A 19,213-nucleotide genomic window follows, 5' to 3' on the forward strand; every position below is an offset into this window, starting at 1 on the left:
GGGCCTAGTGATGGCGCATAAGGTTACACCGCTGGTAAGTGGGGATTCAAAATCCGGTCTCTGACACCAGGAGGTGCTCAAAAGAGGACTGAGGAAAAGCAGCCCACTGCCCAGCTAGGGGAACTACCTGCAGAGAGGCAGGCGCTGGAGCCCGCCCCTGGGCAGTCCTCCAGCCCCCAGACCTCACCCTCAGGTGGGTGCTACTCACCCTGGGGTACACCGTCCCTTTCCTGTGTGATATTAGGTGAGTAACCTACCCCATCTGGGCCTTGGGAAGCTGAAAGAAGCTGTCCCCACCCCTCCCGCACAGCGAGAGTGTGCAGAGGCCAGGAAGACCCAGGACTTTGGAGCCAGGGGCCGGGTCCACAGGGCAGCTGCGGCTTTGCCCGGCCGCAGCAGGCATAGCTGTGCTCTGCCCATTACATAATCTCCCTGCCCCTGGAGCAGCCCTCCCCTTGTCGCTCCCCGGACATCCTGCCCCCTGAGCCCCTTTAATGCCCCTAATCCTCCCCAGGGGCCAGTGTTCTACAGGCCCCACCACGCACGCATACACATACCTGTCATCTCTCAGAAGCCTGGGGAGAAGGACCCGGTCGACCAGGGCTGGGGGGAGGGGGAGGCACGGTGCATTTGTAGATGGAGTTCCACTTCACCCAGCATTCTAGACTCTTGACATAATTCCCCCAGATGGTAACAACGGCCTATACACCAGCCTCCCCCATTCCAAATCCTCACCCTTCCTAAAACTCAACTGTAATCGTTACACTTGAGTGATCGACTCCCTTGGTCACTCACTCACTCCTTATTGAGAACCTCCTACGTACCAGGCCCCAAACCCTTCCATGGCTTCCCACTGCCTGCAGGATAAAGTCCCAGCTCCTTGGCATGGCGTTCAAAGCCTCATCACCAACTGCCCAACACAGGTGATTAATGTGGGTTCTGGAACCTGACCATGTGGGTTCAAATTCTGGCTTCTACCACCTGCATGACCCTGAGGTTACTTCATTTCTCAAGGTCTCAGTTTCCTCATCTGTGAAATGGGGATAAAAGTGATGTACCTCATTGGGTGGCTGTAAGAAGCAAGCAAAATAGTGTCTGTAAAGTACATATGCCTGGCACGTAACTGGTCCACAAACAGTCCCCATTATTACTATCAGGCCCTATTACGGAGCTAAACTGAACAACCTGAGACCCTGAACAGACCAGCTTGTTTCACATCCCCATGCATCTGCACGGTGGCTCCTCCTACCAAGAAAACCTTTCCTGCCTGGTCACTTTGGCAAACCCCTGGTCTTCTTTCAGGACTCAGTTCTAATGTCATCTCCTCTGTCCACACAGTCTCAAGCCCTTTCCTCCCTCCCCTGGGCCTCAAAGCACCGAGCAAACTGCAGATTAACTCAGGGAGGAGCCATGACTTGTCCAGCATCATCTCCTTGGCACCCAGATCAGGGTCCAGCATGTAGCCTGTCAAATGAAAGCTCAACCCAGCAAAGAGAGCAAGGAGGCCAGAGCAAGTTCTGTTTATTTGTTTGCCATGCCATGCGGCATGCGGTATCTTAGTTCCCCGACCAGGGATCAAACCCATGCCCCCGGCAGTGGAAGTGCAGAGTCCTAACCACTGGACCGCCAGGGAATTCCCCAGAGAAAGTTCTATTACTCTCATTTTTCAGACAAGGTTCAGAGGGTTGAGGGACTTACCTGTGGTCCCTAAGACATCGGGCCATGACCCAGAGTCATGTGGCTGCAAGCCTGAATCCCTGATGAGGGAGGGGAGGAGGTGGTGGGTGTACCCAGAGGTGTGTGCTTACAGAGCAGTATCTTGGAGGATTCAGGGGGCTCCACAGGCCCTATTTGGTTGCCTCCAGTCCAGGGGTCTCTAGCTTGGATGCCATCCTCATGAGGCCCCATGCCTGTAAGAGCTGTTGCACAAGGTCTCTAGAGGGGAGTGGGCAGCCCTGGAGAAAGAACTGTAAGTGCAAAGAGGACCACAGGTGAGCTTCCCCGCTTAGAGCCAGGGTCCTGGGAAGACAGGGCTCATTTGCCCCTCTGGTCTGACTGCTGCACAGATGGTGGAAAGAACACAGGTTTGCAGCCACAAAGACACAGCCGCTAATGCTAGGTCTGCCAGCCTCTCATTCTGACCTTGTGTCTGTCACATTACTTCTCTGAGCCTCGGTTTCCTCATCTGTACTACGAGGGCAGGTCCATCTTGTTCACAGCTGTACCCTGCTGCTTGGGTTAGTACTTGTCACATGATAAGTGCTCAATAAATATTTGCTGAATGAACGAATGAATGAACGAAAGAGGACAATGATACTGACCTTGCAGAATACTGAATGGAAGACCTTGTCTAAAAAGTCTGGTATAGGAAAGGGCTTTTGGCCTCTTGGAGGATGGAGACCCACTCTCCTCCCTCTTCCTCAGAGAGCACTACTCATGGGGACAGCTGCGGAGGGCCTCCAGACCACTGTCCCCCCTCCCCAGAGGTCAGAGATGCGTTTCACCAAGCATCCTTCCTTCCCACCCAATCAGCTCTGTCTCGGGAAGAGGGGCCAGGGCAGCGTCTGGAGAGGCCGGGCAGCAGATGGACAAAGACAGCACGTGCCCCACAGGCAGGAAGCAGCCCCAGGAGTTGGGTTCAGAGCCCAGCACTGGCAGCCCTGCGCGCTGCTGGAAGCTGGGGGCCAGGTGCCAGGGCCGGCTGGTACCACCAGCCCTCAGCAAAGGCTGGACAGGAGAGTCTGCCAACATCCGGAGCCTCTCTTGGAGTACCTTCCACCTGGGCCAGTTTGATCCCAGCTCTTCCCTGTCCTTAAGCCTCCCCCAACTAGGCTGGAGACAACAAGAGATCTGGGTTCCAATTCTGACTCTGACATTAATTCACAGGCCAGTTCTCCTCTCTGAGTTCAGCTGTTCCATATGAAAATGGGGGTAATAATCCCTACCTTGAGAAGTTGTTTTGAGAGTTGTTTTATTTTAATAAGGTAACAGTGGTGAAGTGGGGTGGGTGGCACATAATGAAGCTCTGTACACAGCGAGGCTGGGCCTGGGGTCAAGGTTACTGCTTTCAGCAAGGCCAGGGAAGGCCCAGGCAGAATCGTCAACCACACTTCCAATGGGTTTACTCCACCTGGGCCACACCCCAGACAAGGCCCCGCCTCCCAGCAGCCCATTTTCGGCAGCGTCATGGGAGGGCAGGGCAGTCCAGATCCCAGGCCTCTGCCAAATGCCCCCACCAGCCCCTCTGCCTGCCTCCTTCCTGGCCAGGAGCCAGCAGCAGCGCCTATACCTGCAGGTCAGGCTGCTGTATCACTTACATGTCACCTGGGCTAAGAACAGCGAGGCCCTGTTCTCCAGTGAAAACAGCCCAACCCGCGCCCTGGCTGCCCCATGGCTCCTGTTACCCAAACAATAACACCCAGTCGCCTGGCACCTCCATGGAGTGGGGAGGAGGAAAATGGGCAGTGGTACTCGGGACTCTGTACCCTCTCAGGCCCAGAAAGCAGAGGCCAGAACCCAGCCCTGGCCATTGGAGAAACAGAGGCCCAGAGAGGCTAAAGACTGATTGGGGGTCACACAGTGTTTCCAAGGTGAAGCTCCTAGAGAAATCACAGCCCCCTTAATCCTAGGAAATAAGCCAGTCTCTTCCTCTCAGAGTTCAGCTGCAGCAGTACTAAAACTGAGTTGAGTTTCCTGTTTAAACCTGGCCCCTGCCCCAGGATTCCCCAAAGAGAAACAGGAAGTAGTGCCCTGGACCGGGAATTGAGCTCCTGGGTGTCTTTCTTCCCTACTAGTATAACCCATGGTAAGTCCTCAGATTAAGTCTCTCCCTGGCCCCTCCCAGTCCACCTTCCTCTAGGGAGGCCTAGGTCTCAACGGTATGCCAAGGCAAAGGAATCCACCTCTGAGCACCTCCCCAACCCCCTGTGCCCCAGTCCTTGGGGGGTGGGCTGTGGTGGATAGGGGCTGCAGAGGGCAGTGTTCCTCACCTCAGAGGGTGAGTCAGCGAGAGAACTTCTGAACTGAGCAGGGCCCGTAAAAACCCCATGGCAGGGATCCCAAAGCAATTTACTCCAAATTGCGCCTTCAGGTTGGCTACCTAATCCTGCCATGCGCCCACCCTCCAATAGCCAGTGTCAGCCATGACCATCCCTTTAAAGGGGCAGCACACCCTGGGTTCTGGGGACCAGGGATCCTCACTCTGATCTCAACCTGTGACCCTGAGAGGCAGGGCACTTGGTGGTTGGCACAGTTAAGAGAGGGCAGAGGAGGGGATCTAAGCAGGGGCTCTGAGCCCAAGCCAGAAGAAAATCACCTTGGCTCCCAGGCTCACTGAGGTTTCCATACCCTCCCTGCATATCCCCACATCCCCTCTGGAAAGGCAGTATCACCTACCTCCTTCCCAGAATGAGGCTAAGGGAAAAGTTTTTTTTCTCCATCTGCTGGCAGATGGGCTTGACCTTGACCCTGGGGGTCAAAGGGCACAGGAAGAGCTGGCCTTCTGCAAGCTTAGGGCCTAGCACCATAGAAACCTCAGAGGGCAGGAGGTGCTTCTGGGAGAGGCTAGGCAGGCAGAGGCCAAACTCCCCAGGGGCCCAGTCCTTCCTATGGGAGGGGGCAGGAACCAACGTTCTCCTCATCTCCAGGAATAATTTTCACAATGTCTAAGGGCTTTCCCCCATTCTCTTCCCCCCAGCCTGGAGCAGGTGACACAGGTGTCCTCTGACCCTAGGCTGGGGCAAAGAAAACCAAGAGTTTCAGCCCCAGACGGACGGTGTCACCCCAAATTCCACAACTGCTAGGGTCAAGAGGGACAATTCTTCTAGGGTCAGCAGCCGAGTAGCGGGAGCTCTTGGGGTAGGGCGCTGGGAGACATCAAGGAGAAGTGAGGGGGGGTCCCATGATCCTTGTCTCTTGTAGAATCCGAGACATCTGACACCCCAGCCCTGGCCGTCTGCCCTAACGAAGGAAACTCCGACAGCTCCCGGTACAGGTCCTAGGTGTGTGGGGTGAGGCGGGGGTCAGATCTCAGCGCACCACGGCATACCCTCTCCGGGCTAAGGGGTTTCTCGGCGCTGTGGCGGAACTGTCCCTCGCGCACACACACCCGGGGCAGAAGGGGGTGGAGCCGGAGAGGGGGCAAGAGATCGGAGGGCACTCGCGTCCGCGCGGGCGCCCGCCAGGCTACAGAGGCGCCGCGGGCCGCCCCGCCCCTGTGGGGACTCGGGCTCGCCGGCCGCCAGCGCCCGTCCCCCGCCCAGCTCACTCACCTCCGGGTCCAGCGGCACCAGCTCCATGAGCGGCCAGGGCTCCTTGAGCTGGGCGAGCGGCATCGCGCCGCCGCTGGGCGGCCCGCGCTCCACCGGCGGTCCGGGCCGCCTCGCCTCCCAGGTCCTGAGGTCCCAGGCTCCGCGCTGCCGCGTCCCCTCGTCCCCGCGCCCCCTAACCCCCTCGCGCCCGCCGAGACCCTCTCGCTCTCGCTGGGCCGTCCGCGCCGCCGCCGCCGCCGCGGCACTCGCACTTCGGCTCCCTCCGTCACCCGGCGCCGCCGCGCCCATTGGCTACCTGAGCGAAGGGCGGGGCCAATGAAGCCCCGCCCCGGCCCCCGCGGCGCGGCATTCCCAGCACAGACCCCCAGCCCCCGCCGCGAAGAGAGTGCGGGCCCCGCCTTCACCGCGAGCCCTGGGCCCGCGCTCTGCTCAGCCCAGAAGAGGCCCTCTTGGCTCCTCCCTCCCAAACCTGGTCGCCGGAGGGGACCATGCCAGGGCTACCCATCTCCCCCACTCACCTCGTTTGGAATAGCTCCCCAGATGTTCTTTCTACCCCCCCAGCGGGGGCTGTTTCCCCCTGCCCCCCCCCCCACACACACTCTGAATGTCCTGGGCCTGACCCCGGCAAAGGCTAGAAAGGAGCCTGGGCCCTACTCCCCCCATTACAAGGCTCTAGGACCCCCTAACCCCGCCCCGGAAGGCGACACTGGAATCTCCTGCGCCCTGGCTCCAGGTAGGGTACAAGTCTTTCACCACCATCAGGACCCACAGTGCCTCCAAAGTGATGTCTTAATACGCATGTTTTGCTCTTTTCAAGCCGTCTCCCCGAATCTCTCCCAACTGCAGGCCCAGCTCTGGGCTCATTTGGGCTTGTGCCCCCTCTGAGGAGACCAGGGACCACGTTCCAGGATTGACCGACACTTGCGCTGTGCTTGGGGTGCAGGGAGGCCAAGGAGAGAGATTTCCCCCGGAGAGATTCAGCCTCCGTCTAAAGAGGTGTTAGGGGTTCAGGTGTGATGAGATTTATTCACACGTGGGGGAGTGGAGAGATGGGCTTGCGTGTTTCATGGGTGGGGAAGAATGTCCATTTGCAAAGCCGTTCTAAAGCAGGATTGTTTATCAGAAGCCTTCTTGCAGTCAGGCTTCACCAATATATGATCTCCTTGGATCCTCACCACCACCTAGTTTACACATCATAAAACAGCCTCAAAAAGATGAGGTGACTTACCCAAGGGTACACAGCAGATGGGGAACAGATTAGGACTTTAAAAAATCAAAGTCCATGAGGATTTCTCCTAAATCCAGATGCTCCTGTTATTCCATCACTTTCCAAGGGTAGCACCTCAGCTGTTAAAGTGAATTGAGTTTTGAGTGGAAAAGACTTTGGAACCGAACAAATCTGGATTTGAATCCTAGCTCTGCCACCTCCTTAACATTGGAAAACTCATTTCATGCCTCTAAACCTGTTTCCTTATCTGTGAAAGGGGAATCATTAATATAATTCCAATCTTTCAGGTAGATCCTGAGGACTAGATTTAATTCAATAAATATTTTTGGCTATATATTACAAGCCAGGCCCTCTTCTCGAGCATGCATTATAAACCAGCCCTGCTCCTCATTCCTGTGGATATAGCAATGAACAAAAGAAAGTCCCTGTTCTCATGGAGTTTACATTCGGTCTGGTGTGATTAGATAAATTATTAGAGCTAACATTAACATAGCACTTACTATGGACCAGGCACTATTCTAAGCACTTTACCTGTAAACTCATTTAATCCTCACAACAACCTTATGAGTTAGGTGCTGTTATTATCTCCAGTGTATAGATGAGGAAACCAAGGACAGAGAAGTTAAGCGTTTCATTTTCTGGGTCCCTCCAAGGTCACACAGCTGGAAAATGGCAGAGCTGAAAGACAACCCTGGTAGTCTAGGCCCAGTGTTCATTCCTTTTATTTTTTATTTTTGGCTGCGTTGGGTCTTCATTGCTGCGCACGGGCTTTGCGCACGGGCTTTCTCTAGTTGTGGCGAGTGGGAGCTACTCTTCATTGCGATGCGCCGGCTTCTCATTGCGGTGGCTTCTCTTGTGGAGCACGGACTCTAGGTGTGCAGGCTTCAGTACTTGCAGGGCTCAGTAGTTGCAGTGCACGGGCTTCAGTAGTTGTGGTGCACGGGCTCTAGAGCACAGGTTCAGTAGTTGTGGCGCATGGGCTTAGTTGCTCCACGGCCCGTGGTTGCCCCATGGCATGTGAGATCTTCCCAGGTCAGGGATTGAACCTGTGTCCCCTGCACTGGCAGGTGGATTCTTAACCAGTGCACCACCAGGGAAGTCCCTAGAGTCCATTCTTTTGTTCACTCACTCTATTACCTCCTTAATGAGGGCTAAACTGGAGGCAACCTGCGCCAAAGTTGGCAGCTGTTATAGACATCAGTGTTAGTATCAGTTGCCTGGAGCCAGTTTCCGATGCCCCAACCCCTGCTGCTCAGGGCTAGTGTTGTAATGTTTAGACTCAAAATTGAAAAAATGCTTGTTGTTTATCTGAATTCAAATTTAACTGGGTGTCCTGTTGATTTGCTAAATCTAGTCATCCTACTCAGGGCTCAGAACAGATTGCACCCAGGTGCCAAATATCTGGCTGCAAGCCGGTTTAAGTTAAACTTGGGAAGAGACACTGAGATCTAGAGAATGAGGGCAAAGGACTGCTGGGCGAGGAAAATGAGGTGGATGCGTGGGAGGGGCATGGGTGAGGGGAAAACTGGAGTGATTCTACCTTCAATCTGCCCCCTTCCTGGGGCTCCTGGCCTCTTCCTTCCCCTTTTTACAGGAAAGGATTCCATATCAAGTGCATCATCTCAATTTAAGGACCCAGTAGTGACTCTGCTTTCCTATGAATGTTTCACTTCCTGTGTCCTCTCTCCCAAGAGTATTGGGTTATGCTGGAAAAGGGGGGTGCCCAGAGGACACCTGGGCCCTGCCTGGGAGCTTGGGCAGGTCAGCTTGCCCATGATTGTTGAAGGGATGTTACAGTCACTCAGCAGAGAGCTGTAGAGACCAATCCATAGCCTACAATGTGCTGATCCTGCTGCAGCCTCAGCTCACAGTTTTCTGTTTCTCTCTAGGCTGCAGCCACACTGACTTTCCTTCAGTTCTGCTGCCCCAGGGCCTTGCTCCTTGTTCTTGAAACTGTCTGTCTTCCTCAAGCCAGTTTATCTCCACAATCACTTCCTCCAGGACATCTTCCCTTACCTGCCTGTTATATACACTCGTGGCAATGGATACTTCTCCTTAGTGCTCCTCAAGGTGTACTTTTACATTTGTTTTTGTGATTACCTGATTAACATCTAGCTCTCCAATTAGACAGGAAGCTGTGAGAGGGCAGTAATCGGGTCTTCTAGGCTCTTGTCTTCCTGGCACCTGACACACTACCTGGCACATAGATGCTCAAAGAGGCTAAGTGATATGTACAACATCATCTAGCTACAGTACAGTACATCTAGGACTCATGCTCTTAAATGCTACACTCTGAGTCGTGGATAAATGATAGCTATTATTATTATTCATAATGGGGTGAGAACAGGCTGTTCGGGGCAGTCACTTGCGGTGTTTGTTAAGTGAATGACTCATAAGTGTGAAAGGGCTCTGCTGGACACAGTGAGGTTCTTATTCTGTACCTTATGGAAGAGGTTATTCTAGCATGAAGCAGGGGGCTGAGCTGACAGGCTGAGCGCTGGGTTTTAGGTCCTTCTACCGCAACCTGGGCATGTGCTTGCTATAATGTTCAAGAGCACAGGTTCTGGATGGGCCCTGCCCCACAGGAAGAGAGCCTGTCATTATTCTTTCTTGGCCATTCAGTAGAGGAGGGTCTTGGCACACGTGTCTCCTGGCAGCAGGTGGAACAGCATAAGGGGAACAATCATAATGGTAGTTCCCTTTAACAAGTGATTACAAAATGCCAGAACTTGGCTCAGCATTTAAATAGTAATCATCATCATCAACTATGACAGCTGATTGAGAGAGAACTATGTGACCTGCCTGGCACTGTGAGTGTTTTAGAGGCAAGAGCTCATCCAGTCACCCCAACAACACCATGAGACAGAAATTATTGTCTCCATTTTCCAGATGAGAAAACTGAGGCTCAGGAGTGATGCAATCGCCCATGGTCCAACAGCTAGTAAGTATTACAGCTAGGCTGGGAACCCAATTCTCTCAGACTCAAAATCCAGTGCTCTTATTCACTTCACTACACTGTCAGCCCAGAAGGGGCTTCACGGGTACTCAGTATGCAGAGGTGCGTAGTGATGAACAAGTAAGGGGGTGGATTCTCTTGTCTGCCCCATCCAGGTCTGAGGGATGGAGGTGCTTGAAACCCTCCTGTAGCTCCCCCATCACACTTCAAACAAAATCCAAGGACTTTGCTGGGCCTGCAAAGTCCCGCAGGACCTGGCCCCCTACTCCCCCTGCCCCCCCCCCCACCACTCACTCACTGCCCCCCTGCCACCAGTCTTGCTGCCTGCTCACTGACATGCCACATACACTCCCACCTCAGGCTTTGCTCCTGCTGTGCCCTCCACCTGGAACATTTCTTTCTTTAGCTCTCAGAGTTTGCTCCCTCACTTCATTCGCACCTCTGCTCAAATGTCACCTCTTCGGAGAGGACTGACCCTACCTAAGATAGCTCCCCATCGACGGTATCATCTTATGTTATCTTTTTTTCATGGCATGCCTCTCTACCAGGGATCATATTGTATATTTACCTGTTTGTTTATTGTTTCTCCCACTAGAACAAAGCTCCATGAGGTAGGACTTTATTTTGTTTACTGCTGTCTCGCTGGCTACAGCTGACGTGTGGCAAGCCTTCAAAATATGCTTGTGTGGGGACTTCCCTGGTGGTCCAGTGGTTAAAAAATCCGCCTTCCAATGCAGGGAACGCGGGTTCGATGCCTGATCGGGGAATTAAGATCCCACATGCCACAGGGCAACTAGGCCCACGTGCTGCAACCACTGAGCCCACGGCACAACAACTGGAGAGTCCACGTGCCACAACTGCGAAGCCTGCGTGCTCTGGAGCCTGCACGCCACAACTAGAGAGACCGCCCACTGCAACTACTGAGCCCGCGTGCTCTGGAGCCTGCTTGCTCACCAAAACTAGAGAGAATCCTGTGTGCCGGAATGAAAGATCCCACATGCTGCAACTAAGACCCGACTCAGCCAGAAACAAATAAATGATAAATAAATAAATACTAGAAAAAAAAAATCCCTACTCAAAAAAAAAAAACAAAATGAGGCCAAGGGAATTCCTTAGTGGTCCAGTGGTTAGGACTCCGTGCTTCCACTGCGGGGGGTATGGGTTCGATCCCTGGTCAGGGACTAAGATCCTGCAAGCTGTGTGGCATGGCCCAAAAATAAAAATAAAAAAAGAATGAGGCCAAGAGCTAGGACAGCTACCTAAGGCTGTTGGTCAAGCTGTACAGGTTTCTGGCCAGACCAACCAACTCCTTCAGTCAAGTTGTGCTGAAGAGGCTGTTCGTGAGTTGCACCAACTGGTGGCCTCTATCCCTTTCCCAGATGATCCAGAAGGTGAAGCTTCCTGGAGGGGAAGGCAAAACAGGTGTGGTTATAGGAACTAAAACTGATCATGTGTATGCCCAGTAGGTGCCCGAACTGAAGGTGTGGGCACTGCCCTGGAGCCACATCCCCAAGGCCTGGGGCAAGATCCTCACCTTTGACCAACTGGCCCTGGACACTCCCAAGGGCTGTGGCGCTGGCCTCCTCTCTGGTAAAGACCAAGAGGTGTACAGGCATCTCGGCAAGACCTCAGGAACACCAAACCCTACGTTCCAAGGGCTGGAAGTTCAAGCGCACCAGAGGCTGACAGGCCCGTCAGCCTTGTTTAATAACAGGCCTTGTTATTAAAAAGATTTTGGGTGCTGAAAAAAAAAAAGAAGAATGAGGCCAAAGATAGGGTAGTCAGAGAAGAAGAGGAAAAATGGGAGCATCCAGATGGGGCAGTCCCAGGGCTACTGGAGAACTAGCTAGTGGGCTCCTCCACTGACCTGGAGACCGGGACCGGGAGGGGGCAACAGAGGCTTGTTGCTGCTGGTTACAGAGAATGGGAGCTGGAAGTAGAGGTGGATATAGTAGCAGCAAGAGATGGGAATGGAATTGGAGGTAGAGGGGCAGAAGAAGAAAGCAGTTGGTCATCAACAGATCCTTATGGACAGCTATGTGCCAGGCACTGTTCTGGGCACTGTGGACACAGCAAAGGAATACACAGAGAGGGTCTCTGCCCTCTAGAATAAGGGTGGGTAAACTATGAACGGCCTGTGGGCCAAATCTGGCCGCTTTTTATGTGCCTATGAGCTAAGAGTGGCTTTTACATCTTTAAATAATTGAAGAATATTTCATAATGTGCAAAAATTATATGAAATTCAGATTTCAGTATCCATAAATAAAGTTTTATTGGAGCACAGCCACGCTCCGTTTACGTATGGTCTAGGGCTGCTTTCACACTACAACAGCAGAGTCGAGTAGTTGCAACAGAGACCATATGGCTGAGAAAGCCTAAAATGTTTACTAGCTGGCTCTTCAGAAAAAAAATTTGTTAACCCCTGCTCTAGGAACTTACATTCTCTTTGGTTAAACAAGCAGGTAAACTAATTTCAGAGTACTTCTGAGGACAAGAGCCAGCTGGCATCACTAGTTTCTCACACCCTGCTTCTGCCTCAGCCACCTTCCCCTGGAAGGGAAGTGCTCCATCCAGCTGGGTTGTAATACAGCAGCAGAGGAACTGGGGTCATTGTGATCAGACCCCTGCTTCTGGGCCAAGAGGATCAAGACTTTTCCTGGAAGAAAAAAGTCACTGTCAGTGATTTGCAAAGTCCAGCACCCGCTGGTTCCCCTTCCCCTAACTCAGATCCTCAATCTAGGAACAACTTATTTATGACTTCAGAGGAACATCATCACCTTTGTCATCAAGGCCTGCCAGCTGTGTTCCTGCCACTTGTATGCAGTGCCTCCTTCTTTACAAAAAGTCTTCTCCCACACTACCTCATGGAGCCCTTATGGGGTAAGGCATGGCTTGGGGTTACTGTTCCCATTTCACAGATGAGGAAACTGAGACTTGGAGAAATAACCTGACTTACCCAGGGTCACATGGCTTGAAATAGCTTGCAAAGCCACAATTAGAAAGTAGTGCAATGTCATCTTTGGAAGGGCCTTTGGGACTGTCTCATCCAGAGATAGGAAACTGATGGCCTGGGGCAGAGGTGAATCAGTTAAGGGTGGTAGCCAGTCCTCCATGTGCAAGAAATAAGGCATGCATTGTCTGTAGAGAAGTTTAAAACATTAATGAAACTGGGTGGGTCTGCTTTTTTTATCACTGTGCCCTGGCAATTCTAAACAATGTCGTTGGTGATAAAATCCTCCCTCCTGAAGAGATCTTTCTTGGTCTAAGTTCTAAATAATTGCCGCGATTACTATGAGATATATATATATATTACTTCAAATTAGTACATTTTATCACCTAACCTTTAATAAATAACATATTCTACATGGAAGCTAATTTGAAGAACTCCCAGTTACACAACTGGCACCAACATATACCTTCAGTTTGAGAGCTCATAGCAGGTCAGCATCATTGGAGCTCACATCAGGAGCATTCATGTCCCCATGTCCCTGCATTTAAACAGCAGATTTGAAATCAACGGTGATAGCACAGTGATTGTAAAACGGTTACTGTAGTTCTGTCATTCTCTATGCAAGTCATTCTCTGAACCTGCCAAGTTGCCTCTTTTAGAGGCATTTCTTCATGTGTGTTTAAAAAATACATTAATATAACCATAAACTATTAGTCCTTTACTTTTTTCCCATTTGTACTATAATTTTTATTTTATTTAAAAAATTTTATTGGTCTGAGTATATATATGAAGTTCAATAAAAGCAAGTTTTTACTGTCTCTGTTGCTTTTCTGCCATTATTATTATTTGTTTTATTTCATGATTATTATTGAAGATAATTCTTGTCATGTTGGGATTAAAAAATGATCTTTTCTACACACACTACTATATATAAGATAGGTAACTAACAAGAACCTACTGTATAGCAGTAGGGAACTCTACTCAATATTCTGTGATAACCTATAAGAGAAAAGAATCTAAAAAAGAAGTAATATATGTATATGTATAACTGAACCACTTTGCTGTACACCTGAAACTAACACAACATTTTAAATCAACTATACTCCAATAAAAATAAAAATTTAAAAACTTTTTTTTACATTACCAGAAAATCTAAGAAGAAATTCAAGAAAAATAAAATTTGATAACTTGGAAAAAAAAACACATTTTGGGTGTCAAACATACTAGGTTCACCATTGGCTTACAGACAGAAGAGGGGGGCTTCCCTGGTGGCGCATTGGTTGAGAGTCCTCCTACCGATGCAGGGGACACGGGTTCGTGCCCCGGTCAGGGAAGATCCCACATGCCGCGGAGCGGCTGGGCCAGTGAGCCATGGCCACTGAGCCTGTGCGTCCGGAGCCTGTGCTCCGCAACGGGAGAGGCCATAACAGTGAGAGGCCCGCGTACTTCAAAAAAAAAAAAAAAAGACAGAATAGGACCCACAATGACATCATTATCTTCTCAATCTTAATCATCATTATTTTTTTATTGAGCACCTACTTGGTGCCAGGCACTGTTCTAAGGTTGGACATGTATCATCCCAACTTTTTCCCCATTCAACAAATATTTATTAAGATCCTACCATGTGTGAGGCACCATTGTAGGTGCTGGTGATATGGCAGTGAACAAAGTCAAATGCTTTCTCTCTCTTACCCGTGAACCACTGGGCCTGGAGGTAGGATGGGTGTTCTCCTTGTGTACCATCCTATTTTAAGAATAAAGCCAGGACCCCACAGACCCAGGATTAGGGTGAGGTGAGTTAAAGCCAAGTCACACAAGTGCAAGGTCATATCCTGTCTTCACTTAAAATGTTGCTATTTTGGTCATCATGGATTTTTTTTTTTTTTTTGCATTACTTTTAACTTTTGAAAATATATCTTGATTGTTGAGTTTTTGGCACCCCCTTAAATTTTGCACCCAAGATGATTCCTCATTAACCTCATTCTGTTAACCTCACCCTAGTCCTGTCCTTGCTTATGTGATCCTCACAACAATCACGTGAAGTAGGTGCAATAATTACCCCCATTTTACAGATAAGAAAAGTGAGGCACAGAGAAGCTAAATGACTTGCTCAAGGACATACAGTTAATTAAGTGGTAAAGCTGGTGCATGAACTTCTCTTACTTTAGAATCCATGCTCTTAACCCTACTTTACATTTTGTTTAGTCCATACAGGCTGCTAAATATCTCAAGTAACTTGCCATCACTTTAATTTAAAATTAAAAATACAGCACAGTGCATTCCGCAGCCCCTCAGGACCGGGGTTGGGTTGGAAGACCCCTTGGTCCTGGGACACAAGGCGCGGCCAGAAAGGCAGCAGCCCCTTCACCTGTCACACAGCACACGTTGGTGGGGAACCTGGTGCTAAACCATTCATAGATGACCTGCTTCTGCGTCAGGGTTTCCTACATAACAGAGCAGCTCCCTCGCTGGGATCTATTGAAAGTCAGCCCTGGACAGACGTTTTGTAAAAAGAAGGTATTAAAAAAAAAAAAAAAAAGGAAGAAAAAAATTTAAAATACAGCTTTCCAGCCTCTTTAAAAGTCAGGCAAGGGACTTCCCTGGTGGCGCAGTGGTTAAGAATCTGCCTGCCAATGCAGGGGACACAGGTTTGATCTCTGGTCCGGGAAGATCCCACATGCCGCGGAACAACCAAGCCCGTGCGCCACAACTACTGAGCTCGCATGCCGCAACTACTGAAGCCCGCACGCCTAGAGCCCATGTTCCTCAACAAGAGAAGTCACCACAATGAGAAGCCCACGCACCGCAATGAAGAGTAGCCCCCGCTCACCACAACTAGAGAAAGCCCGCGTGCAGCAAGGAAGACCCAACGCAGCCAAAAATAAATAAATAACTTTATTTTTTTTAAAAAAAAGGCCACCTGCGCTCACATTCCAGTTTTGTGGCCATCAGCAGAATGGAGAGGCAGCCTCTCTCAGATAAAGCAAGCTCATCAGGTCACCACAGTCTCCACCACCCACTACTATCTCACTGCCTCCCCCACTTCATTCACTTGCTACCTGTCTGCTCCTGGGGGCATTTAGATTTGGACCCCTAATCTGGTCATCTCACAGATGGAAGAATCCAAGCCCCAGAGAGGAAGAGGTTTACCCAATTCACACAGCACTTGGAGCCTGGGCTCCAAGCCAGCCCTTACACAGCCCTTCAGTGATAAGAGACACTTGTAACTTTACACTTGATGGGAGCTCAGAAAGGGAGTTCCCAGACAGATCAAGCTAACCCCTATTTGCTGAGCACTGCCCAATTTTTGCCTCCAAGGTGGGCATCTCCACATCAACATCTCAGGTGGCCCTCCCAACGACTCTGGCAGGTCAGCCTTGACAACCTCTATCTTACACGTGAGAAACTGTTGCTTGGGAGGTTAAGTGACTCTCCCAAGATCTCACTGCAAGCTTGTGGTAGGTCTAACTTCAGTTCACTAGCTCTTGACATAAGACCTCCTGCTCTCTCCCCAAAACACCCTCTCTGACTCTTACTAGGATTTTCTTGGACTGAGGCTGGAGTCTCTGCTGGCTAAATTTACTCTCTTCCAGAAGGATTCTAACACAGGGCAGCCCGAGAGCCAAGCTGGAGTTGTCAGAAATACCGACTATAGGCCAAGCATATGCTAGATGCTTTTCACAAAGCTTCTATATTCTTTCTGTTTATCTGCATCTGAATTTTCCACAGTGACTGTATTTTACTTCCTGTACGAGGAATTGCTTGATCTAGGCCTGGAAATGATTCTACTGAAAGTTTGGAGAAGTTGAGGATATTGGTTCCCAACTTGCAGTTAAGGAAACTGAGGCTCAGATGGATGGCCCAAGGTTACACAGGTAAGAAGTGATGGAATCAGGATTCTGTCTGAGTCCGAGGCCTGTGCTCTTTCCATTCCACTACTCTGCTTGCCCTTTTTTTTTTTAACACCTTGTTCCACAAAGGAGTTCAGGCAACTTATAAAAATACATTAAAGGAATCAAGCATTTATCCTGTCTTTCTTTGTACAAACTATTTCAGGAAAATCAAATAATGAATGAGGAAAAGTTATTCTTTTATTTTTTCATTTAAGTTTTTTTTTTTTTTTTTTTTGCGGTACGCGGGCCTCTCACTGTTGTGGCCTCTCCCACCGTGGAGCACAGGCTCCAGATTCTCAGGCCCAGCGGCCATGGCTCACGGGCCCAGCCGCTCTGCGGCACGTGGGATCTTCCCAGACCGGGGCACGAACCCGTGTCCCCTGCATCGGCAGGCGGACTCTCAACCACTGCGCCACCAGGGAAGCACTCATTTAAGTTTTATTTTTAAATTATTTTTGTAATTTAATTTTATTTTTAAAAATAATTTTTATTGAAACGTTGTTCTTTATGGAAGAATTCCAGCTAATGAATGCAAAAAGAATGCCAGAGGGACTTCCCTGGTGGTCCAATGGTTATGACTCCGTGCTTCCACTGCAGGGGGCTCGGGTTCTATCCCTGGTCAGGGAACTAAGATCCCACATGCTGCTGGGCGTGGCCAAAAAAAAAAAAAAAAAAGAATGACAGAATTAGAAAGTCATGGGGGATTCCCTGGCAGTCCAGGACTTGGCGCTTTCACTGCCAGGGCCCGGTTCCCATTTTGCAACACCTAATGAAATAACGGATCATCAGCAGATGCTAAAACCAACAGATAAAAGGTTGATGGGGAATTCTATAATGAAAAGAGCAGGCCAAGAGCCCTGAAACCATGGATCAATCAATAAAAATATTTAAACTAAATATGTGCCGCTAGATGAGACATAATAATAAGTAGACAGCACCATCGCCAATAAGGTATTCTTGCTAAAGACATTAAACCTGAATCTAATCAAGCTCTAGATCTAACTTTCAGTTTAATGGAAATACAAGAGACGGAAGAACAAGTTAAACTACACCATCAGGAAGCAATCAGCCAAATCTTCTGGGATGTGGGAACCTTTACAGGGCAAATGCTCTGGTTTCCTTTACAAATAAATAGCATGAAAAAAGAAGAAAAGAAAAGTGTAACTGTTATAGATGAAAAGTTACTTATGACGCATATCAACCAAATGAAATGTGTGAGCCTTATTTGAGTTCTTATTGGAAAAAACCAACTATTAAAGAAATTTGAACATGAACTAGGTATTAAATGATTTTAGGGAATTTGTATTAATTTTGTTAGGTATGATAGTGGCATTGTAGTTATATTTGAAAAAGCCCTATCTTTTAAAGATATATGCTGAAATAATTCCAGTGAAATGATATGATATCTGGGATTTGCTTTATAATACTTCAGAGGGAGGGAAAAGTGGGGAGGTAAATGAAACAAGATTGGCAAAATGTTGGTAATTATTGAGGATGGGTTACAGGTGCATAACAGTTTATTACATTCTCTCTACTTTCATGTGTTTGAAATATTCCATAATAAAACATTTTTTAAGCCTTAAAGTAAATAATTAAGAAAATTGGGACAAAGAGAAAATACAGATCCAGAATAGAATAGTTCTGAGCTTCTTAGCAGCCAAAACAAAGAGGGAAATGAGTCACGATGGCCAACTGTTGAGAAAGACAGTCTCATGCCTGCAGTTTTTTGACCCTTACTCAATTATGTAAGAATGGGCCCTGAGCCTGGAACACTTCCTAACCAAGAGATAAAGAGCCCACACAGCCAGCTGGATTTATCACCTTGTGTGGGAGTATCTTTCCTTGTTTCAGGTGTCATGAGTACTCTTTTGTCTCTGCTTAAAGCATGTCGGTCGTATGGCATCTAGCCAACCCCATGGTTATTATCTGTCCTCCTCTTGGAGGGGATAGGGTCCTTCCACTATGGCACAAGAAGGGTGAGCATAGGTGAAGTGCCCTGTGTTGATCACTGGGAGAGATCCCCCGGCAATGAGGGACCAACACCCACTACTGAAGCTGATCCTGCTGTCTCTTCTCTATGTGAGCAAAGCGTGGTTCCATCCGGTGCTTGACTGCATTGTGTCTTCCTTGACTACTCAGATACCAAGAGGAAATGGGTAGAAGTGTTTAGAGTCTTCCCCGGGGAATGATAACTGGTGCAAGGGTACTCCACTTGACACAAGGAGATTTCTAAAACCAACAAACCAGCACAGTTTCTTGTAATCAAAGAGATTCCGATGCTGGCAAAATTCCTACTCAATATGGCCTATCAGTAGGGGGCCAGTCATCTGCCCTGATTTGGGGTATAATGAAGGACTTGCAAAGAGCTAGGGCCAACAGAAGGAGGGGAAAGAGGTGGAGAGAGGTGGACCTTGGAGGATGAGGGAAATGGAGAAGGACATGGGAAAGGCAGGGCATTCTAGGGGGAGGGTACTGAGTGAGCAAAGGCAGACAGGCTATTTCATTTTCATAAAAGAAGAAATACAAAAAATGCATGTGAACCTGAAGAAAGCTGGTCTTTTATTTGCTCCCTCTTTGCCAAAAGAAATCGATCCAACTCCAAAAAGCACTGACAGGAAACGAAAGTCTTTACCAAAGGTCTCTGGAGGACACTGCAAAGGGATTACACGGCACAGCTCAGGGCAAGACATCCTTTCAGAATCCTCCTAAATCTCTCTTCCTCAAAGTTCCACACCATTACAACAGCTCCCCAAACCTCTTCCTTCTTTCTCTTTTTCCAAATTCCTGACCACCCAAACTCTGCCAGCTCCCTCACTCCCCTCCCTTCTCTCAGAAGCAGCTTTTCCTGATTGCGACTGGGCGGAAATTCCTCCAGGTCTCTCCACTCTTTTGCTTACAGGTCTATTTCTCTCCCTC

The 19,213-nt window shown here is 49.4% G+C and overlaps 1 protein-coding gene and 1 pseudogene across 3 annotated transcripts in view; one reads left to right on the forward strand and one right to left on the reverse strand.

Annotated features, from left to right (window-relative positions):
• The window catches only part of RPS6KA1 (ribosomal protein S6 kinase A1), a 36,076-nt gene extending 30,659 nt beyond the window's left edge, over positions 1–5,417 (reverse strand). The window contains exons 1-2 of one of the 3 annotated variants that reach the window (XM_033840372.2): positions 5,271–5,391; positions 558–603 (exon numbers count right to left, since the gene is read on the reverse strand). Coding sequence is in view for 1 of the 3 variants with exons in the window: in XM_033840341.2 (XP_033696232.1) it covers positions 5,271–5,333 (63 nt within the window). In the remaining 2 variants the exon portion in view is untranslated. Of the gene's footprint in view, positions 1–557; positions 5,239–5,270 lie in introns of those variants that run through there. The other 2 variants (XM_033840341.2, XM_033840362.2) reach the window with 2 other exon arrangements.
• A 4,007-nt stretch (positions 5,418–9,424) lies between these two features.
• Positions 9,425–11,218, forward strand: LOC101335040 (large ribosomal subunit protein eL18 pseudogene; annotated as a pseudogene).
• The last annotated feature ends 7,995 nt before the right edge of the window (positions 11,219–19,213 follow it).

The sequence above is a fragment of the Tursiops truncatus genome, chromosome 1 (genome assembly GCF_011762595.2).
Source record: "Tursiops truncatus isolate mTurTru1 chromosome 1, mTurTru1.mat.Y, whole genome shotgun sequence".
NCBI lineage: Eukaryota > Metazoa > Chordata > Mammalia > Artiodactyla > Delphinidae > Tursiops > Tursiops truncatus.